General features: G+C 38.9%; 1 protein-coding gene across 2 annotated transcripts; it reads right to left on the bottom strand.

Moving 5' to 3' along the window:
- Window positions 1–1492: 1492 nt before the first annotated feature.
- On the bottom strand, window positions 1493–19161 carry LOC139735488 (uncharacterized). 2 transcript variants are annotated; one of them, XM_071646243.1, is made up of 8 exons: window positions 19054–19161; window positions 10078–10303; window positions 8728–8910; window positions 7697–7839; window positions 7119–7206; window positions 5661–5746; window positions 4897–5076; window positions 1493–4075 (listed from the first exon to the last, which is right to left on the bottom strand). In XM_071646243.1, exons 2-8 carry the CDS (start codon window positions 10277–10279, stop codon window positions 2105–2107), a joined length of 2853 nt encoding a protein of 950 aa, XP_071502344.1. In that variant the 5' UTR covers window positions 10280–10303; window positions 19054–19161; the 3' UTR covers window positions 1493–2104. The 2 variants fall into 2 exon arrangements, with proteins under 2 accessions (XP_071502344.1, XP_071502345.1); XM_071646244.1 differs by having other exon boundaries at window positions 8728–8907.
- Between the last annotated feature and the right edge of the window lie 5347 nt (window positions 19162–24508).

The raw sequence follows: 24508 nt of genomic DNA, 5'->3' as shown, positions 1-24508 counted from the left end.
GAGGGTAGCATCATCAAAAACAGGAGCCTAGATTAGACCATCATACGGGTCCAAATTTCACTATGATGCAGGGCCATATAGAAGCTTAATACAGTCTTAAAAGCAATAAATCAAAGTTGCTCAAATGTGTTTACACATCATTACCTCCTGGCACTTGCATCATCTACTTCAAATGGCTGTCTCACATCCCCATCAAATGTTAGAATAATTCAACGGTGAAAAAAATACAGTGGAAACTCGATATAACGAGATGGTCGGGACCGTATCATTTTCCTCGTTATAGCCGATATCTCGTTATATCAGTAGGCATAAAAGAAAGCATAACATAAAGACATTAATTTGCACATGGGGGACTACCCATCATCTTTTAATTAATGCTGATAACTTGGTAATGTGGGTGAGGGAATAACTCACCTTTATTGGTAAGAAAATGTTTTTAGCTGATGAAATCCAGTATCAAGAATGTGTTTTTTATTAATTGCAGATGTTTGAATTTGTAAATCTATATAGCTTATTGCGATTGTGTCACGATCGTCTGTGGATTGGTATGTGGTTATGGCAAGCGTGTGTTGTGTGTGGAAAGCTTGAACTGCACAATGCATGCTGTGTGTGTATGTGACACATTCTGTATTTATGTACATTATGACTGTGTGTGTGAAGATGGGGAATTCCCTACGTAGAAAGCCAATCACAGCATCAGATTGTCTTTACACCTACTAAACATCATGATGATGTCATGTATGCATACGGCCGTCCCACCACATTTTCTGCATGTATCAGTGCGCACACACATACGCATTCAAGTTCAACATGGGGTGGTAGCTGGAGTGCATTGAAGAAAATATGTGTGGACAAGACACAGTTTTGGGCGCATCGAGCTTTACAATCTCGGAACATGATAGCACAGGCGAAGTAAAGCTTTACCCGAAGACATTTTGCTTTACCTCACTATAACAGGTTTGATTGGCTATGTTTTTCTTTGTTTGGAAATCACAAAATTTATCTCATTATAGCAGTTATTTCGTTATAGCCGATCTCGCTATAAGAGTAGCATTTTACATAGATTTGTGAGGAAGGAAAGTTGGGACCAGGAAAGTTTCCTCGTAATAACCGATGTCTCGTTATAGCAGTGTTCGTTATACCAAGTTTCCCCTGTATATGTAAACACATGGCTGAAAGGAATGGTATAGTTCTGGTTGAGATGGGGATTCAGATCTTTACATCTTGCAAGATAATGAGAAACCACTTATGAAATATAAAGGAGTGTACAATTCTAGGAGGAATTCAAAGTTTATTTGATGAAAACTGGTTTTGAAATGGCTGAGATATCAAAAAACAAAGAGGTCCTAATAAACGGTGGCAACCAACTTTCATTAGGACCACTTTAATGTACTTTTTTTTTCTTTCTTTATCTAAGCCATTTCAAACAAGATTTTCATCAAATAAACTCTGAATTCCTCTTAAAATTGTATGCTCCTTAATATTTCATAAGTGGCTTGTCATTACCTCATAAAAAATTGAAATGTGAATCGCCATCTCAACCAAAAACAGTCCATCCCTTTAACTAGGTAACTCTCATTGTTCTAACCCCTAAAATTGTTCTAACCCCTATTGAAAATTAATTGGTGAATTCAACCCATTTCAATTCCAAAACATTCTACTGATATGACCAGTATACTGTAATGAAATAATACAAAGAATTACAAATTTTGGATGAAGACGGCTGAAATGAGGAAATTTTGCTCTTGGATTCAGTGCAATTGTTGGAATCTTCTGCTTGTTTGCTTTTTTTTAAAATTATTATTTAAAATTGCTTGGAAATTCTGAAGAACAAAAATAGCAAAAACAATCAAAGATATCATAATCATCTTATTTCATTAAAGAGTTGGAGCCAGGAACCAGAACCCAGCAAGTCGAAATCAACACATCTATATCACTGATAGGAATAAAGTTAATGTTGAGAAAGTATGACACAGATAAAGTACGTATAACATTTAAAACCCATCTGAAGTTAAAAACTGACCGTCTCGTTGTTCATCTCCAAAAGTCTCTTGAAACCCAAACTACTGTTAAAGTGTGAAGGAACAAGTGGTAAAGGCGGTGGCTATTGCTCCTCCACAAAGAGATAGATGGTGCCGTCTCCCGTGCCATCATCATCTTCCTCCATGGCTGCAATGACGGATCCCTCCGAGATGATGCCCTGGCTCACCATCTGCTGCTGGAGGGTGGCAGCCTGCTGCTCAGTCAGGGCCTGGCCCTCTGGTTGCGCAGGAGCTTCCTGCTGCTCACCAGCCTGCTCAGCTAGCAGCTCCGGAGGTTGAGCGGCATCACCCGATGCCTCAGAAACCTGCAGCTGGTTGGTAGCCGCTTGGCCCTCTATGTGCATGTTGTCCCCTTCTCCTTGCTCCACCGGCATGATCAACTGACCTGGCTCCTGGTTTCCCTGAACGGCTGCGATGCTGCCATTCATCATCTGTAAGGCTTCGTCCACATTCTGGCCATTCCCGCCGACGGTGAGAATGACGGGTACTGTACCGTCTGTGGTCTGCACCAGCTGAACGGTGCCTTCTGCACCCTGCTGCATGGCCACCTGGATGGTGCTGCCGTCAGCTGTCGTTAGGGTTTGCGTTTCCGCCACCTCTTCTGCAGCAGCCTGCTCTTGCATCTGCATGCGCTGGCGTCTCGTGATTCGTTTGCTGGGGCTGGCGATCTCATCCGGTGCCTTTCGCTTCTTGGAGCCGTCCGCTTCCTGAACTATGTTGTGTTTGCTGCGTTGGTGGTTGATCAGGGTCTGCTTGTGCTTGAAGGTCTCATGACATTCTTCACATTGGTACGGCCTCTCCCCAGTATGAACCCTCATGTGAATGACAAGGTGACGCTTCTGCGGAGCCGAGTACCCGCACTCTCCACATTTGTAGATCTTCTCTCCTCTGTGGCTGCGAACATGCTGCATGTAGGTGTACCTGTCTGAGAATGCATTCTCACATATCTTACAGATCATCGGCTCGCCAGCTGTGTGCATTTTGCGTATGTGGGTCTTCATGTCAGCAAAGCGTCCAAATGTGGTGTCACAGTGCTCACACTTGTGGCTGGGACGGTTACCCACGTGTTTCCACTCGTGTTCCTTGAGGCTGCTCTTCTGAGAGAAGGCCTGGTCACACTGGCTACATTGGAAGGGCCTCTCCCCAGTGTGGACACGCATGTGGCGCTTCAGCTTGTAGTTGTCAGTACTGGCATACTCGCACAGTGTGCACTTATAGGGCTTTTCTCCTGTGTGTGAGCGCATGTGGCGCTTGATCTTGGATGCCTCCACACTGAGATAGTCGCAAAGGGGACATTTGTGGGGCTTCTCGTGGGTGTGCATGTATTTCATGTGGCGACCAAGCTCCCCTGATGTTCCAAAGGCCTTCGGGCATATCTCACACTTGTAAGGCTTTGTGCCCGTGTGCGTGTTGTGGTGATTCCGCAGCAAGGTTGAGGTACGGAATATTCTCCCGCAGAGATTACACTCATGCACCTTTGGTCTCCTCCCCGTGCCGCCCTTCTTAGCTCTGTTGAGGACCTGATCCAACAGCCTTCCATCATCAAACTTGGGCACCACATATCTCGTCTTCTTCTTAGCCCCTACCACTTCCAGAGTTTTCCCATCATTTCCGACTGCCACTGGAGCCGTGTCGTCCTCTCCGGCATAAAAATCGTAGACGGAAGGATCTTGCCCGTCCTCTCCATCCACTACTTCCCTGACGATGACAATCTGCGTCTGCGAGTTGGCCTTGTGTTCCTGGTTCTTGCGTGGACGGCCCCTTCTCCTCTTGACCGGCTTTTCCACGATGATGGTCACCTCTTCGTTGTCCACGGACGCCACCTGCAGCTCCCCGTCACCTTGTGGGGTCTCCTGCTGCTCTGTATGCTCTACAGGATTCAGCTCTGTGAAGGATGGCTGGTCACTGGCTGAAGTCACAATTACAGGCTGTTCATCCCCACCCCCATCCGATGCTGTCACAGTTGGAGTTCCATCTGTCCCTTCCACTGTCTGCAAGATTGTGTACACCTCTGTCCCAGGTTCAGAGCCAGGCTGTAATACAAGCAACGTCAAATTAAAATAATCATTATGGAGAAAACTCAATATCAGCACTCTATTGCAAGTTTGATATCTGCATATTGTAGCTCTACAGATTTGCACTGCTAAGACAAGAAATATATGTGAAATCTTTGAAGGCTGCCATGTTACTAGAACGTTGGGGTGGCAGAAGGATAAACAGTGCACGACATATTCTTTCTCAGGTATGAATGTGGCCCTGAAAAGGGCCTATAGTATCTACTTCTGCCGAATTATGTGCAAGGTATCTTGGGAGTCTCCTAGATTTTATCAGCATCAAAGTTATTGTCTCTGCTTTGACATGTATTGTTAACAGGTAGTTTTGACATATCCCTAAATCAGTTCAAATAGTTTTGTAGTAGTATTCTTAACAGACTACCATACTCCATGGGGGGGGGGGGGGGGGGGGGGGATTGTGGATCTGAATCGTGACTATTGTGTGTATGTGTGTGTATTTGATTGACGTTAAACCTAGATACCCAAAGGAGGAGCGACTAAACACATCAAATACACAAGTGTTGACCACTGATTAGCTATTGACAAATTTGATAACCACCAATTGTTCTTTTACTACACGTGTGACTGAACTTTCAGAGGACACAAATTCATTAAAATAAATTGACCAGCAACAGCATGGATAATGATAATCTGTATGAAATTCAGACAGACAAGGAATTATTACTGTTACCTCATTTGTAAAAACAATATTGTCTGCTTTGTCACACAAACATACATAAAGACCCCAGCCATGAAATACGATAATTTCCCTTTCTTGTATCAGGCCTGCCTTTCCTCACCTGTGCCATTGCTAGCTGTGTGGTTCCATTGTGTGACACTGGAACAAACTGGGTGTTGGACGTGGACTGGTACACAATGTTATCTCCCACCATGCTGACCGGTGCACCAGAGAAGGCGATCTGAGTGACCCCTTGCTCCATAGGAAGTTGACCATTGTCCTGCATGGCCACCATCAAAACCTACAAAAGGGGAAAATGTCAGAAACAGTGAAAGTCAGGAAGGCTGGGTAGCTGTATATGCCATATATTTCACTAGTATTATATTTCTCAAAAACAGCAAGCTCTTATCACAAAACACAAGACAGAGACGTTTTGATGTGTTCAGTCAATCATCCAGTTGCGTGTCAAGGAGGAAATGTTCTGGCACTGATGAGGGGAAAGCTTTTACAAAAAGAACAGCAGTTCATTTGAAGCCTACACTGAGCTTCAAGCGACCCATTTTTCTCTCATGTGATATTTACACATTGGGCACAGCTCAGCATACAGCTCATCTTAACCTTCAATTTGTCTCACCAAATGATACAGAACAGAACGATAGACCTCATATTTACATGCCTGCCTCTGGAAATTAAAAAAAAAAGAAGACATCTCCAACTTAATTAATGCTATGAATTTCGAGCCCCATGTAAATGTCTCATAATTACAATCACCTGACGACGGCCCTTTGCCACCAATAACAATATAGGGATAGTCATACGAGACAACTAATCAACAGATTTTCCTCCCCAAATCTGACTGAGAACACGACATAAAAGCCTCATCACCTGTTGCTGGCCGATCGACGAGCCATCCTCGACATTGTGCACCATCACCACTTGCTCTCCGTCAACTGTCTGGATCCCAGCAATACCTTCGGCACAAAAATCAAGTAACACATAGAGAAATGACTGTAACTTTGCAAGCTCTCCTCTGATTAAGTTATCATTCACTAGAAAGAGAAGCATCTAGTCTTTAAGAACAGATGGAACAGTACTAAAACTAAAGAGGCAAATCAAGCTTTTTTCCCCTCTAATTATTTTTATATCCCTCATGTAAAGCTTCTTGCCATAGGATTGTACAGAGCACGAACATGGTGTAGTTTTACTAGCTAGCTACGAGCAGCTGGATGCGGTGCAATTGGTTACTAGCCAGCGGGATATAGTACTTTTGGGAATCCACGATTTGCACCCATCGTGATCGTGTGATCGATATCTACATTTCTCACTTAAGAATGTACGCAGTGCGCGTAGTAGCGATACTTTTGAGCGACAGTCCTGTGGCTTGTAGCTAGCTAGCTAGCTAGCGCTAAGAGAGCGCGCGGCGGTGTGATGTGCGACAGCATTACAGAAATCTGTGTGGTGCGATGGCATGGCGTGGCCGGTCGGTGTGTAAACGTGTGGACGTGATACGTGATCAATGCATTCAGCTCAATTGACAAAGTGACTGCTTCCAGTAATGGAAGAATGATCGCAGGAGGACACCATATCAGGTACGAATTAGGAATAAACTAAAACCGATTTTGAAGATGATCTGGGTAACGAAGCCGCTTTAGGCCTACTTCTAACGTAGTCCTGGACCTCGATCTTTCGGAGTTTTGCACGCTGTAGTGTAGCTCGTGTGTAGGAATCAACAACAGCGCAGCGGTGTCGTTCGCTACGCGCTGCACGCACTGCTGCTGCACTGCTACAGCCTAACGTTAGATTTATCGTTCACGAAACCTGCACACTTTTCCAAAAGGGAACCGTCATTACTCTAGTAAAATGCTCGAGAGGGATATAAAACAAATATCGACTGCTTTCTTTCGGGCCATGGTAAAACTATTTGACCTCGGTGATGTCTCAACAGTGCCATGTCCCTCGACTTCGTCTCGGGACATAGCACTGTTGAGACATCACCTCGGTGCAAATAGTTTTACCATCTCCCTCTGCAGCAGTCGATATTTGTATAATATCTCATTAATTACCATCAAAGTAGGACCAGAAATCATTACAGAAAAGCTGTCAGATGTGACAACAGTCATAACTGATGAATGAATGAACTACTGGTGGAATAAGCTGGTTGCTGTTTTAGCTGCAAGCTGCATATGAATTTGTCCTATATTTGGTCTCATAACCCTGCTAGGGTAGTAATTGAATTTGTCCTATATTTGATATCAGAACAATTATGTCAAAGAATTGCAATGACTTTAACAAGATTCCAGCAAGAAGCACATAATCATGATTTAAATAGATAAAGTGACTTACGACTTGGATCAACCTTGGCGCCATCTTGGTCTATTAGTGTGGTGCCATCCAGCTGCTGAATGAATGGGTGTTCTCCTGAAACATCTCCCTACAGAAAACACAAAATAAAAACATCAAATATACAAGATCCAATCCTGTTGTAGTTTTCAGTATTTAGTTACAATTCAATCATATTGTAGGTTCTACACACAATGAGGTTAAAATACTTGCAGATTTACACAAACTCAAAACTACATTCATACAAACTATGTACAGTCAACCTCGCAACTGAATTGGTATTCTTGTCTATTTTGCTGTTAAGTACATCATACTAACATGAGATGCTGAAATGAGCTCCCACACACACACAAATAAATTTGGAGCGTTCCTAAGAATGCATCTGACCCAGTAAATCCAAGCACGGAAACATCTGCTTACGAATTATATTGTGTCGCAGAAAAAACAAAACAAAAACAAAACTGTCAATCTTGCTGCACTTTTTCACAAATGAGTGTAATACAATAATTTTGACAGTGCAGAAGGACCGACAAAGATCCCTGCTTGTTGTAAGACCCTGCCAAAAGCATTTATACACTTACCTCTTGCTGCTCCTGTGCATTGTTGGGAGTGATGTTGGCCGAAGCATTGGCTAAGAGTTGTAGGGTGTGTGTGATGTCAATAGTGGCTTGATCAGGGACGTGGACTGCTTGCGCGTCACCTACTACGATGTCTCCTTTATCCGCTTAGTTATCAGAAGAGCAAAGTCGTGAAGAGATATGTCATTGTTGCGGCTTTTAACTCATCCATTAAATAATTTGAAATAAAACAAACCTTTCTCATTCTGTGACTCTTACAAATGTCTATGTTACACCAGGAAATTGCTGCCTTTTCATTTACCTGTCTTTTTGTGATCGATTTCAGTTTTACCATACTGCCTTACTGATGAAAGTGCTGTATCCACGCTGAAGGTGGATAACTATTCTGTAGCCAGTTGTCATACGGATAATAAATTGAATAACTATATATGAAGAGTCATAAAATTAATAATAATGATAATAATAATAATAACAATAATAATAATAATACTGATAATAAGAATAATATAACAATGAATTAATAATTATAACGCTGAAATAATATGCACGATGATAATAATAATAACTGAAAAATAACTAAGTAAAAACTAGAAAAGCACTTGGAGAAAGCACATCTCCTGCCAAGCACCTCATTTCCATCCATTCACAGCATGCTGAAAATCATCCTATTTCTCCAAAAAGTATGCACACCTCAAGCACACGTAGCTTGAACTCCCTCGTTTGTTGGCCCTATTTGCTGATGATGATCCTTCAAAGGAATGTTTTCAAATTCCTGGATCGAGATAATTGTTCACTCCCCAACAAACATTAATCATCTGTTTCTGGTGTCATTATAAATTTTTCGTGTAAGTTTCATCCAAATCTATTCACAATTTTTGAGTTATTTTGCAAACAGACAAACAAACGCGAGCAAAAACATAACTTCCTTGGAGGAGGTCATAATAATGATGTCAACGACAATCAGAACAACTACAGCAGTAACAACATTTATTAATATCATCATTATCATCATCATCATCATCACAATAACTTACCATTTTCTTCTGTATTTTCTCCCTGCTCCTCTTCAGCAGGTTGCTCCCCTTCGACATCCCCACTCTCAGGATCCCCTTCTTCCCCTTGTTCCGCTTCCTTCACCTCACTTTTGACCTCCTCTGCCTCCTCTGCTACACCACCACCATCCTCCTCTTCCTCAGCGCTTGCTGCTGTTGTTTCTGCTTGGGGAAGAGGTTGAGTTTGAATTTAAGCTTCATATGGAACTCACTGTGGAACAATGTTCTCCTAAACATTTGACATCTGTGTTGCCGTCACAAACCCATTTTTTTTTTTTTTAATTAATGTTCTATCAAATTATGTTAGTGATGTAGAACCTGTATGGAATACAATAAAATGTTTGTATGATGCGACCCAATGTTATTGGTATTAATACCTTACAGTTTTATGCATTTCTCAAACTGAACCTTATCATTATCATGACAGGGTAACTCAACAGAGCAATCAAAATGCTAATAAGCTGGCCAACATTACAGTAACGATTTCCCTGTAGGACAAGGGGTAAGTATCAAGCAAATTTGTGAATCAGTGGGGGTCATTTCTATAATCTTTGACCCATTATTACAGGGCTGCCAACACTGGAAACTAGTTGAGAGTGAGACTCCCATAGGCCAATGCTATAATTTAGGAGTCAAAATGAGTGAGATCAATAGAAATGCATGCAAATGAAATAAAGTTTTAGAGTGAGAAAGGACCAAAATGTGTGAGTCTCACACTCAATGCGTGAGAGTTGGCAGCCCTGTTATTAGTTTGTAGGATGACAAAGCATCATCACATATCGATGCTTGTTCAATTTCTGTTAAAATCCACAGTTTCTGACCAATGTCAATCTGAACTTTGACTTCGTTTTTCATTGTTCCACCCTGAAATGTTAGCAAAATACAAACTAGTGAATCAACCAGACAAATAAAGTGGCCTGCCAATGTTTCCATGTACAAATGCAAAAACACAGAAGATAATTTTCACAAGTGTCATTGTAGCGAACATCCCCCTTTAAAAAGTTCTGCAGATACAATAATGGCAAAAAGGAAAAGGACTGACTTTTTTTTTGAAGACCAAATAAAACTAAGCCTTGCATTCCCTTTTGACAGAAAAATACTGAATGATTTGTTGTCTGTATTTCCTTGGAGCACTGATCTGTACAACACTCTTACATCATGCATTACTCAAACTTACATAATTTTGTACAAGTACTGTAGTGCCGGGTGCTACCTTAACAAGATTTTTTTGTACATTTGTATTTTGTTTTGGGTGAAGGGTGAAGGGTGAAGGGTGAAGGGTGGAGGGTGGAGGGCGGAGGTGCAGAGATAGTTGTTGGGGATGCTACCTACCTGCAGTCGGCTGCTCACTGTTGGATGCCGAGGCAGTTGCTGGCCCTGACGACAGCTCCTCATTGAAGTTCTGTAGGTAGGTCTCCAGGACATTCATAGATGCTGCATCGGTGCCCTCTGCAGCCCCACTCTCCCCCTGGGTTTCCTCGGTTTCACCTGCTTCCGCTGGGGTCTCCTGCTGTGCGTCTTCTGTACTATCCATGACTGCAAGTCAGAGCTATCACCACTAAAAAGAGGGAAAAAATATCAAAGAGTAGTTGGGCGTAATTTTTCACATCAGTTAATGAGATTTGCTGCATGTAATGCTTATAAATGTGTATGTGGCAGTTTTCAGCTCAATTTTGTAACTTCATTTGATCTGTGGGTGTCCCACACAAAGTTGGAATCCCTTGGTCAAAATGACCATCTATGTCATAAGGGCTTTTTACACTTGTAAAGGCCCCCCCCCCCCCCCCCCCAGCCCCACCGTTGGTACGGGACTATCCTTAGCCCACTGTCTGTTTACACTCGTTTTTGCCAAAGTGGGCTAGCCCCACCGATAGTCTGGTACTACAGTGTATCTGGCCCTGCAAAATAGCAGGGTTAGCCAAGCAAGTGAGTGTAAACAGAACGAAAAAATAATCCGGGGCTAAGCGACGGAGACGAAGTCTGACCCCCACTGACCAATCAGAAACGAGGTAATCAAGTGCTGCCGGTGCGTGCATGTACTTGTAACAGTGCACAGCGTAATCATGAATATTCATGTCGTTTGGAAAGTCCGGGGCTAAGAAATACGAGTGTAAAAAGGTCAGTTTTCTCCTTAGCGCCGGACGAGAGATAGTACGGGACTAATTGGCCAGTGTGAAAAGCTGAAGAAATTGGTACGGGACTAACAATAGTCCTGGGTCAGAGAAAGTCCGGGGTAAACACAAGTGTAGAAAGGGCTATAGAGATGAAAATCAGTCATTATTCCTATGCACAATGAACAGGAAAGGACTCCCTCAGATACAGATCACTGGATACATTCAGTGGATATTATTGTAAAGGTAAAATCTGCTTTTTTGCTATAAAAATATTTATAAAATAATTTAAATAAATGGCATACAATTACATGTGCACTACTATGGACACACATTAAATAAGACTGTATTCAATGTGGGAATTTAAGTTTTGTTTGTTACTGTTTTTGCTTGTTTGTTTTTTGAGCCGTGGTAAATATATTCACAATTCAAGCACTTTATCATCAACATGTGATACCTTGGTGTGTCAGTTGAATATTTTCTTGAATCCTGCTACACTACATTTTTTTTTTTTTTCTGGATCGATGCGCTTAGAAACATCAGTATTAAGCGCTATATAAATGTTATTCATTATCATTATCATTACATTTGTAAGGACTCACACAGGTGATGTAGTGGGGTGGCTTAGTGAAATTATCGTGACACGGCGGACAAAAGCATGATTTTTTCACCAAAGGTACTTCATGATGTACCTTCTCAAAAAATAGGGTGCTCCAAGAAAATTGATGCTGGGAAGGAGGTCAGAGGTCAAAGGTCAATGACCTTTATTTGTGAAATAGGTTTTTTGGCTATTTCTCAGGTCAGGAATATCCAATCTGGATAAAACTTGGCAGGAAGAATATTGAGAACAAGTAGAATATTTTGATTGAATTTGGAGTGAATTTTCCAAAGGTCAAAGGTCAATGAACTTTTTTCTAAAAATCATGTTTTTGTTTATTTCTCCAGGTAGGAAGATTCAATTTTCACAAAGTTTGATATGAACGTTGTACAGAAGGTACCAAGAGTATAAACCAGGGGTCAAATATAATTGTTGATTTGTGCGTTGCCATGGCAACCCAAAACTAGGGTTTTTAATTGTTAGTTAGTTACAGGAGGCTATTTTCCAGTTTGGAAGAGATTCCATTTGAATAGGTACAACTGATCGATGGGATGTATAGAGGTTTGAAATACTTTTCATTAGTGTTAAGTAGTATGTTGCCATGGCAACTACATATATAGATTTTGGTTAAACTTAAAGGAGACTTCAGAACTTATGAATTTGAAGAGATTTCCATCAGGGTTGGTATAATTGATCAACAAAAAAGTCGCCAGACAAAGATTTGTCACCTTTATAGCATGTGGGTTGAGTGAATGCAGCAACAATAGTAGAACACATCAGTGAGAGTTTGAGGAAAATTGGACAATCCGTTCTAAAGTTATGATTTTTTTAAGTTTCTCCTCATGCAGTCGAGGCTGGATGAGAAGACTACTATACCTTGTAATGTCACATGTGTACAACGATATAAAGAATGAATAAAGAAAATTCAACATAAATTATTTTCGCTTACAAAAGGATACTCGACTTCTCTTTCAGAAGGCAGGGGGAATAATATTACCCTTGACATACAATGTACGTCAGTAGCAAGTCAAAGAAACTATGTGAACTTTATTCAAAAAGTATGGTTTTGTGAAATTCTCATTTTATTTTCCTTAGAATGTGCGCATGTGACATCATACACTGTGGTAGTCTTTTCATCCAGCCGCGACTGTGCAGATACCTTAAAAAATCATAACTTTTGAACGGATTGTACGATTTTTTCCAAGCTTTCTGTGATGTGTCCTACTAATATTGTTGTATTCACTGAATCCACGTGTGCATGAAGGTGGACTTGTCCTTTAAGGACAGATTCTGAAAGAGCAGACTGTAAGCTTTAAAATGATGTATCACACAATTCAAAGAGATTCCCCTAACCTATCTAAATAACAATACCGGTACTGGAAAGAAAGCACACACTCTGGATAAGTATAAACTGAGAAAAGAGGCTGCTTTGTCTATTTTAGCGTTTAATCTTTACCAAGCTGTCTCATGTCATTATGTTCATCTTTTCTTCCCCCCTCCAATTTTCATTTGAGTTTGTCATTATTAATTTTTGATGATAAGAACGATGCCACAATGCATTGTTTCTTAACAATGCTTCAACTGCTCCTTCAGGTCCAAAATCTACATCAATATATATAATTTTCCTGATCTCCTCAACATTTTCCAAAAATAAAGCATACACCTTTTATGCATTGAGTCCTCCTTTGTGTGGATAATTAAAGGCAAAAACCCAAAATTAGTGCTTGAAAATTATTCTTAAGTGTGAGTTACGGATACAAAGAACCTCTGTAAAAAAAAAAAATGAATCTGTATAATCAATGTTAAGTATTGTTAATAACACAAAATGTGAACAATATTTCTATGATAACATGTTTCCAGACTAAACCGTCCGCATTTATGCTTTAATGAGAAAAATACTGATATCTCTTTATATGTTTGCTTTGATTGCAAAAACTGTATATGGTAGGATGTCTTGTGATACAACAGGGGGGCATTTCATGAAGCAGTTTGGTCAGATATTTTTCTGACAAACTGTTACAAACTACAGAAATCCTTGCATCTGATTGGCAGAGAGCAAATTGGTCCGACAACTTGTCGGACAAAATGCTTCATGAAATGCCCCCAGACCTACACATATTATGCATAAAATGTGATATCCTGAACATTTTTTTCAAGTCACTCTCCCAAAAGTGTATATATAGGACCTTTAAGTTTTTCTTGTGTTTGTTCCTGGCAGATTACTAGTACACAAATGCTCCAATCCATGATGACCTAACGGAAATTAAGGAAATTAAAATGAATATACTGAAAACCAAAACTACAGATACTAATAACTTACTTCATTCTTCTCTCCCCACCCCACCCCACCCCTTCTTTTTGGTTTCTTGATATACTAGTAGATCTAGCTGACTTTGATAATTGTCATTATGTAACATCATCTTCAATTGACAAGACGATAAAACTTAACAATCATTTCATTATGCTGCTGGACTAATGGGGTTAGTTGAACTATATTGTTTTTAATGTACTATACTTTTTCCTCCTATCAATCACATGTATATTGGGTGGACTGTATTTTGACATAAAGCATCATAGAATCAACCGTCTTTGGGGTCGGGAATTTTGTCATATTATATTGTGATTTAGATTCTGCTCTATGCTGATTTTGTTTTATTTCTATCAATTTTTTAAACTTCCCCATAGACTTTGTTCACCAGCCAACTACATCCCACCCTCTTTGGATAATGTGAACCAATCAAACATTGCTTTTACTTTTTAATAACATGTCTATACATAGCTATCAGACCAAAAATATTCAAACCACTTTAAGTCTTTATGAGTGAAATTACAAATATCAATATATTTTTAGAAATATTCAAATTGTCTAAATTCAACTTCAGCTATGAAAACAAACTTTTAACCTTTTTAAACATTTGAATAACCCCCATAAGAAATAAGAAACATATAGAGAGGGGAAGTGCGGACTATAAAAATTGCTTACGGGAACCAGGTAATCCCTGCGCTAAACCTATGGAATTCACACAATCTTGGAGGAAACGGGTTAAATTTGTTAGGAAATATGTAGGGCAATACCCAAAACCTTAAGTTCTCAATGGAATATGCAGCTCTTCTACTGGTAAACTAGTAGTTCTGGGAGAAAAAATGAGCTGTGACATAGTCCTACACCTGGCTCAGTCATTGCCCAAGATTTAAAGTATCTGAGCCAGAGTCACATGTCACTCTTTGCTATTTCTCTACAGGAGGTAGGACAGTACTAAAAAATCCTTTACCAGAAATTATATCAAATTATTTAATGAAAAGGTGCTTAAGAAAACTGGACTATTCCAACACACCTCCCTCAGGTCTGCAGCACAGACTAACCACCTGTTACCATAGGAAAACCAGTAAAAATGGTGTATTACTGTAAACATGCACATAATATGTCGTATTATGGGTCTGAATTTTAAGACTAGCAACCATGTACATTGCATTGCATTGTACAGAAACCTGGCGAATGCCCTGTGTATAGTCTTTGAATTCAGACATTATTGTTATGTACAAATTAAGGGCATTTTCTCATTTTTTCTGTTAGCGGATTTCTTGGAGCACCCCCTAATTTTGATCCTCATATATATACAAATGTCTGAGGAAAAAATGACACTTTTGTCCGGCGTGTCACGATTATCAGTATATTTGTCACTAAGCCACCCCACTAATGTGAAATATCTGTTACAAACACCAGTGACATTTCCTGTACAAACTAATGTTCTAAACAACCTGGGTGGATTGAATAGGGAACAGGCATCAGAGAGAAAGAGGGGTGGACTTTAAAACATTCTCTGAGTGAGACTTGGTGGAAACCAGACTCGAGATTGCTCTTGAATATTCATTGTCAAGTGTCGGGCTGAAAGAATCATTAATTTATTGTCTTTTGCTAAACACAAAGTCATAACATGGATAGAGTGCACTCCCGTTATAATGAACATGGTTATAACAAAATTTAACGAAGTAAAAATTCGGACCGCAGCGTTACCCACTCTATGCAGGGACCTCGCCAGCATATATCACCCTTGTCGGCCCCGACAAGCGTGAACTTTGAAGAGACATTTACCGACAAGTGTAAGACTTGCCGACAAGGGTGACACCATGCGTGAACTTGCTCAGGCGAGCTCAGTTCGAACCAAGTTCGGTGTGCTGTGCTCATATGTTCAAATTTCTATCACAGTAAGATTATTCAATTTTTTTAATTTTTTGTTTTGCTTTGTTTGTTTGTTTGTTTTTGGGGGGAGGGCTGTGTTTTGTTTTGTTTTGTTTTGGTTTTTTTCTGGGGGGGGGGTGGTGGTGGTTGGTTTTACAGTCCATGGTAACGAGAAAACTTACCCCCCCCCCCCCCACATACACACACACTTCCTACCCACGAATGAAAACTACTGTAGGCAGTGCACACTAACTGTATCACATACACACATATGTACCACATACATGTACACACACACACACACACATGCACAAAGGAAGGCCTTGGCTAGAAACAAAGTGAAAATAGGCACAGCTTATTTTGTCACTTTGTCACTAAATAACTGTGAGTACAGCTTTGCCAGTGATTACAGCTACATGTAATAGGTATCCCAGTACAATGACTTTGGCAGAAATTGCATCTGAATACAGGACAGGAATGAGTGTGTTATAGTCTCTGCACTAAGTTATCATTTGATGTTTTGGGTTGAATTACATTTCCATCTTACAGTTTGCTCTACTGTACTACCAGTGCCCTAGTACCAGCTACTATGCTGTACTGTAAAGCAAGAAAAGTTCATGACATGAAATTTTTGTGAATATCCACTGGCATGGCATTCAGTGTATTTAGTGTAGACAAGAACTGTTTTAATTTGGGGAATCTTGGCCATCGCAAAATCGGCAAAATTAACCTGTTGAGGACGAGTCCCGAGTATACTCGGGCAAGCGTCTATGGGAAATGCGTGTTGTAACAAAATCAAACCGTCCTCAATGGGTTAAAATGCATGCGAACATTACTGTTTTACAGCAATCACTGGATCAATCAAACTTGAACATAGCAACCACATCATGAGGTGTTAACTTGATCTAAAGTACTTAAAAGCAACATTCACTTATTTTATCATGTGAATAGTTGCAATTTCTTTTTTTGTTTCTAAACTGTACATGTGGAAATGCATCTTTTTAATACAGGTACAATATACATGTAATTAGCTGAGAAAAGTTCCTATCTTGCGTGCATTGCCCACTCCCTCCCCCCCCCCCCCCAAAAAAAAAAAAAAATCACAAAACAGAACTCTCGGTCTGTCAGGTAAAAGTGCCAAGCATGTTCAGCATCACTATGCTTTATAAGATGGCTAAGTAATTTCCAGCTTGCTGATTGGTCAAAGCGTACCACGTGATCATTTGCGAAAAGTTGTCTATCCCTGCATGCCCGTGGGATTTTCGCGCACCCAAATTGTCTAATGCACGGTTTTGGCGTAATCTCGGAGAAAGCCTACACTGGACCATTTTCCAACGGTAAGTACAATTTCAAAATCCTTGATATTTGATTTATTTCATTATTTCTTTCTCATACAAGGTATATTCACCTCGCGTTTGAAATTACTTAGCCATCTTATAAAAGGAATAACGCATTTTCCCGTCGTTGTTCAGCAATATGCAGTGCACGCGAGGTTTCTTCTTCGCATGCACACTCCGTGCTCGCCTCTGACTCGTGTGGAGTGCGCATGCTCAGAAGAAACCTCTCGTGCACTGCATACTCGCTAAACAACTCCGCGGAATGCGTTATTCCTATAATGACGCACCACTGGGCACTGGCAAACTGCTCAGGTTGCATGGTGAACAGTTTATGCCACACCAGTCAATTTGATTAGCAGCTTTAGACAATTTGTTCAGGGTTTTCCCAGCACATGAAAACATGTCAACCGTTCATAAAATTGAGCTTACAAATTAATTTGACATTTACCCACATTATCGAATCATACTGGCCAATTCAAATTGGCTGGATGTCACAGAAAGACACTGGAAAAGCTCCTCTTAAGCCTTGAAGTTCATAATACAAACAATAATACTACCAGCTCTACTTTTGAAAAATATAATACTATTCACATAGAACCTCTACAATTGTATTCATCCGAGGATAGTCTACTATCAAGAGCCAGGATGTAAGTTAGTACAGCACGCTCTATTTGCTTTAGGCCTACCCTGTTCCAAGCAATTACAAAATGCTCTACGGAGACACAAGTTTACACTGTAAAACGAGGAACCGGAATGTCTATGTGCATTTTAATTTCGCCAATTTTGCAAGCACCAAGATTCGTGATTAAAATGCACATGAAAATTGTGTCACGGCATCGACACATTTGTCTAAATTTAGTCCAGCTGTATGATTTCATGACTGTGTAACGTAACCTACGTATTAAAAAAAATAATAAGAGTTTTGAGTTCGAGAAAGCTTTCCAGAAATTGTCATCCAATCACAGACTTTCCTCACCTTGGGCTTTGCCTTTAAAAAGAAATTGTCCAAATTCGGTTAGGCCCAACTGAACTGTTAGGTTTCTACTCTCTTATGCCAGAAATGGGCTACAAAGGAAAGCTCCCTATATACTAGTAATCCTGACACACTTGCAATCTACCTATCTACATGAAGATATAGGTGTGGCACTTCAAGGTAAATTCAAGATAAATTCTTGTCGTCGGTCATATTTTAATTTCAAAAGCTAGCCCGAGGCACGCTCTTCAAACGCGCCAAAAGCGCTGAGCTTTTCCATGCACACGGTACGGAGGGGCGAGCAGATCGGATCGCTGTTCCGGCTGGCAGGCTAGGCGCTAGCAAAAGCTGCATGCATGCAGCGCCCAATAATAAGTTCGGAACAAGGGATAGACATCTACGCGATGTGCGATATGTGTGTGCGTTGAACAGTAGAATTGGCCAACAAGGCAAGAGCTGCCTACAGAATCGCGATCGCAAGGTCTCAAAATTGTTGACGCAGCTGCTACTTGTTCCTGTAATATACACCGATTCATGCAAAAAATCCCTGAAATACAAGAAATTTACGCATCCTCAAATATTAGCAGACAACTTCATAAGTTTCACACAGGCACATACATGTTTACTAACAACTTAAAGAGTTTTACCGAGTAGTGGCGCTCGCCTTCCTTGTCAAGTTTCAGCGATAGCGGGCGGGAAATAACGCCTCGAAAAGACGGCTGCATGCTTGGGAATACGCTACACACGTACACACGCTTCGCTGGGTGGACCGACGCCGTTCGACATGTAAATTTGCATAAGGCAGCTGCAACTCTCTACGTGCTGGACGCTGCACTTCGCTACGTCTTTGCGACTTTTACAGCATAATTCGGTCATAAATCATGAATCCCTATTGAAAATCCGTGGAAAAGTTTTTGATATTATCAAACTTATTTTTCTCAGCCTTTACATGCAACGTGTGGGTGCTAAGTATTATTTTAGTTTCTTCAAATTTCATCAAAGAAAGGCCACAGCAGACCTCATGAAAGTACAGAACAGCATGAAACTCGTTTGGGGGCGCACTGACTAAAGGTCCTCTTCTTTATTCAAACTGACGCAAAATGACTTACCTTTGAAGTAACTTGAACAGCTAATCGATAATGTAACAAAATAGAGCAAATCTAGCCCTCAGTAGAGATGAAATCATGCAAATTTCCGTTTTTTAAGTGAAATATTTAGGCGTTGAACATGGCGAAAGCTCAGAGCAAGATGGCGCTGTTTTAATGCGCATGCGTGAATGACAAGCATAAAATGGGAACTGACGCATGCGCAGGTGCAGATAATGCTTGAGCGCGATGCTTTGAATGCAAGACAGAGTACACAATCATGTTCACCGAAGAGATTACAATCTTTTTGGTACAGACACCTACTTAGTATTTTATTGCATCGGAAGCTGCATTACAAGCAGTGCTTTAATCATAACCTAGGAATTGCAATTTATTGCAGATCTTATTTAATGAATTTGAAAAAAAGAATGAAGAATGTACTAGGGATTATATTCAGCATTTTATAGTGAAAGAAAATGTAGGTGGCTCATGTGTATATATACAATGCACTTTTAAAATGGTTTCCTTTATGTTGGTATGCATGTGCTCATGTACACAATCACACAATCAAATTACCACAACAGAATGGAACAACAGCACTCCATTTCTCTTTTCTTCCTTTTTTTTAGTTTCAAAACAATTCATCATGAGCATATCGAATATAGAGCAAACTGCATTACTTTCAATGGCTTCTGCATTTCTTTACTTTATGGGTATATCAAGACATAATAATTTGTACATGTATTTCTATATCTCTATTGAAAATACAAACACACACACACATGCACAAACATGCTTGTAGAGCTAGTGATAAAGTGTTACTGTGCTGCCCACAAATATACATTACATAATTATGTATACTTTGTTATAGTCATAATATATGTAGCTATATCCCTCTATCTCCACCAAATATAATCATCAAGTGTGTGCATGATATATATATATATATATATATATATATATATGTTTATTCATGTTATACAATCATGTAGAGTATCTCTCTCAATCTCTCCATACACTATAATCATTAAGTGTGCTCAAGTTGAAAAAATATTCATTACAAAAGTTTATATCAGATAATTAGGTGTTTGTTTTTTTTTAAATCAGGCTCAGTTATTGTGATATGTGTGTGTGTGTGCATATGTACAAATGTCTCAATGTTCTTAATTGATATGCATGTCAATGACAATTAACTTATACTTTATATGATTGTTGTTGGATCTTCAAGTTATAAGTTATTTTATTACTTTCTGGAGATCCATCCATTTGCCATTCATATTGTCATCTTTTTTTGCGATTGTCTATATGCAATTTGTACTTTTACTTGTGTGTTAATGTTATGTATCATGTCTTTTGTTCTTGTTCACGTTGTTCATGTTGACATGGAAATGGAAAATAAATTCAACTCAATTCAAATCATGGGTGTTTGTATGCATCCCACAGTATACCCATATACACACAATGAGACAGGAGACTTAGCTTTAAGATTGAAAGAGGAAGACTTAAGAATTTAATCTTCATTACTTCATCAGTTATTTCAGATTACATACACTGTATTGGTCTTGTGTGGTCATATGAAAAACCTCATACAACAAGCAAACATCACCAATGTATGATCTCAAAATTTCCAATCATTTTTCTCAAGTTTATCATTTATGGTAATCTGTGTTTTTTTCCCCTTTGAATTGAAATAGTATTCTCATGAACTACAAGATATTACTGTAAAAGTGGTTTTTTCGCGTACAGAAACTTTCGCGGTTTCCAGCGGTGCCAACTTTTGCGCGTGTGTTTAAATTTGCGGTCGGTAATGATGGCGTTGCAACAAGCCACCAGTTCAAAACATTTTCGCGTGATGTTAAATTCGCGGTTCAACCTCAAAGCGCGAAAAGCGCGAAAATAAAACCACCGCGAAAGAAACCACTTATACAGTACTCTTATGCTCACGGCTACTATATCAATACACAAGACATGTCTAATCAATTATCATTTCATCCACACGGAGTTCGTTATATCACATACCTCAGAAGTATGATACAGTCGTGTGCATAGGTTAACAAAGAAGCAGGAACATCTCTCCAGGCATTAAGCATAGCTGATGAGAACTTAAAATAAGAACATTGTTTGATGCAATATGCAAATAAATGCAAATAATAACCACTGCCAATAGAGAATGAATACAATTATATCTCTGTAACCTTTGTTACACATAATCATACTGCAACACTGCATTCAGGTGAAATACGCTGTATCTTTTAACTCACGTCAACTATTCTACAAGTGAATCTATGAAGTGTGAGGTGACCATCAATTCTAATCTTTCCTATTATTTTGAACCTTTTATGAACCCACAGAATGCACTCACATGTTACTTGCCAAGCCATTTCACAATGATTTTAGCACTAGCCTATGACATTTACTTGGTCAAATCTATATGACAACATTAGAACCATCACTGAGGCATATTGAACAATGTCACCCCCCCTTTCTGAGATCTCGGCCATCAGTGGTTTCTGACCATTTTTCTACCATGAGAGGAATGTATCCCCACCCCCGGATTTATGCCCATGTTCATGTGGAATCATACAATTATGCCAGAGTGTCAGGAAGGTTCAGTTGAAAGCACAATTGAGTCTGGCATTTGGAACAAGCATTACTTCTAACTTGAACAAATATATAAAGGAAATAACTTTGTAATAACAATGGTCATCAAATTACATTCATTTTTCTATTGCATTACAAGTAACCATGCACTTGCTATAAGGCACACAGGGTACAGTTTCACTACGCTCGCAACTCCATGGGCATACTAAGAATGATATACTACATACATCATGAATTCATTAAGACATGATTTTTCATTATCCTAATGGCAGTACATGTATTCACAAAATATTCATTCATAATTGCAGTGTTATGAATGCAAATCACAGTAGCTTGCAACTCCATTGGCATATTAAGAATAAAATGCTACACATACCATGAATTAAGACATGATTTTCCATTCACAATGGCAGTATTTACAAAGAAATGTTTTCATTTCTTCAGTGTTATCGATACAAAATCACAATACAATTGTATATCACAGTTAAAACAGGAGACATCACATCAATAATGCCGCTATCCGTTACATGGCAAAAATACAGATAAATTGATTAAAGTGAGGCAGCATTCTGATAGCATTCAAAGGTAGCAAAACAAATTACAAAATTGGCAAGTCTAGAGAAACATGGATCTCTAAAGATTTTAAGATAGAAATAAAGCAAAGAATAAAACATGACTGGCATGAACAGATGTTGGATGTTCCTGTCACAAACTAAATTAGGAACACTTATGTAAAAAGTGATAAGGCACATATATACTGTATGTAAATTGATTGAATACATAAGCTGTAGATCAAACATCAAAGAGGGTGCATAACATGATAGGCCCATAAAATATGTATCACATATTCTCTGCACTAGACATGAAAGATTCACAAAATCAGTAAGGCTTTCTACAGTGATGCAATCGAGCAAGTTAGAGCTTTGCTTGCATTGGAAATCAAATAAATATTAGAAGGCAATTAAATAAATACTAGAAAGCAAACAGTGAGTAAAGGCAATGTTAACATTGAAATACTGTCAATTTGAAAAAGAAAGCCATAGTTACCCTGTTGTGGCTGACATGTGAGACTAGGAGAAAACCCATTAATGCTTTATCTCGTAATAAAATTGACTGAGGTCTAAAAACACTGGAAAAACAACTCAGCAAACTCAAATAAAAAGTTGTCCCTTCCATTAAAAAAAAAATAGTTATATCATTGAAGAATGATAGGGATACTCATTTATCTTAAAAAAAAAAACCACATATGACAAGTGCAGAAATATGTTAAATGTCAGAATAGAGAAATCTTAGCATCAGACATAATCATATCATCACATAGCCACTGAGAGCAAATGAGATTACAAATTAAGAACATAATAACATCACATCACAGAGACACAGGTATTTATAAAAATTTATCTTGCAAAATCATACGTGCAACTCTTAAGTATTGAAAAGTATGTCACATATTTGTATAGTACAGAGTAGTTTATGATTATCGAAACAAATGTTGACAGAAAGAAATTATTTTCCTGATGCATGCTCATGTATTTCATTGATCTATTGAAAAAAATATATAGTTCTCTAATCTAGTTCAATGTATATTTTGATTTTTTTTATGGTATTGTTTTGCTTTAAGTAGAATGACACAGCTCCTGTTTGCTATGATAATACAAAATATAAGGTAGTTGCATGTGATGTTCATTATCCTGAAGGTTCATTAAAGGTTCATTATTCTGACGATTTGTTCATACAAAAAGGAAATAAGGTTCATTAATCTGAAATGAAACCAAGATGTGTACTAACAAACTTGTAAATTACAGACGCTGTATCTTTTTTTCAGATTAACGAATCTTCAAAATAACAAACCTTTCTTCATTTTCGGGTTAACAAACCTTTGGAACAACGAATCATTCTTCATTTTTGGATTAACATACCTTCGGAATCATGAACATTATTTCATTTTCAGATGAATGAACCTTCAGAACAATGAACTGTAACTGGAAATTGCACCTCCATAAGTCCAATGTGTTCCTTTGCTCATTGCAGCAACCCTACAATTTAAGTTCACTATGCCAATAAAATTTTGTGGATTTATCTATGTTCTAGTAAGTACAAACTAGCCACGACCACAGGTTTAGAGAACACAGATCTGATTTTTTTTTTTTTTACATGAGAAACATTAAGTTCTTTTCTCTGTCTGTGTTTTTTATGACTTTGCTAAGGAGCATTGATTGACCATATTGCAGAAGATTTCTAGATCATTTTGTGTTCTGCAGCACCTGTCTTAGATCTTTGCAATTGCACCTGGCAGACCTGTGACTTACTCATTGCTTTTACAAACTAGTAGTATGAGTTGTTTCAATTACCTGCTGCAATTAATCATACCACCTAATATCTATCTTTAGCTATTAATTTAATTTGCATAATCATCCACACATCCAGTTGGCACTAATTAAATTGAGGAGAATCTGAAATATAAAGAAAACATGCAGAAGATTGTACATTAATGTATTCACACACTCATAAGCAGATATCCAAGTTTACACCACGTTATATTACTACCAGCTGGGAAGGAGGGAGATGGGATGACTGTATCTAAACTTGCCAAAGTTTGTGCTTAAAAAAAATCAACAACAACAAAATCAACAAAAAAAAAATCAAAAAAAAAATCACAAGATTCATTCACATGATAATAAGTTAAAATCTGTCCTTTCATGGCTAGCTCAACTTTGAGAGACATAAAGAAAAAAAATGGAATGCTTTAATTTGGTGTGTTCAGCTATAATACATGCAAATACCATGCATAATCATGCATGTTCTCTCCTGGCACCAACTTCACATAAACTCTGTTTACAAGGATGAGTGCTTGCAATAAAGATATGTTAATTACAAC

This window comes from Diadema antillarum, unplaced genomic scaffold, assembly GCF_040938485.1.
Source record: "Diadema antillarum isolate AM-2024a unplaced genomic scaffold, OU_Dant_1.0 seq00000581_RagTag, whole genome shotgun sequence".
Lineage (NCBI taxonomy): Eukaryota > Metazoa > Echinodermata > Echinoidea > Diadematoida > Diadematidae > Diadema > Diadema antillarum.
The sequence above is the reverse complement of the archived record's forward strand: the minus strand, read 5'-3'. Positions and strand labels throughout refer to the sequence as shown.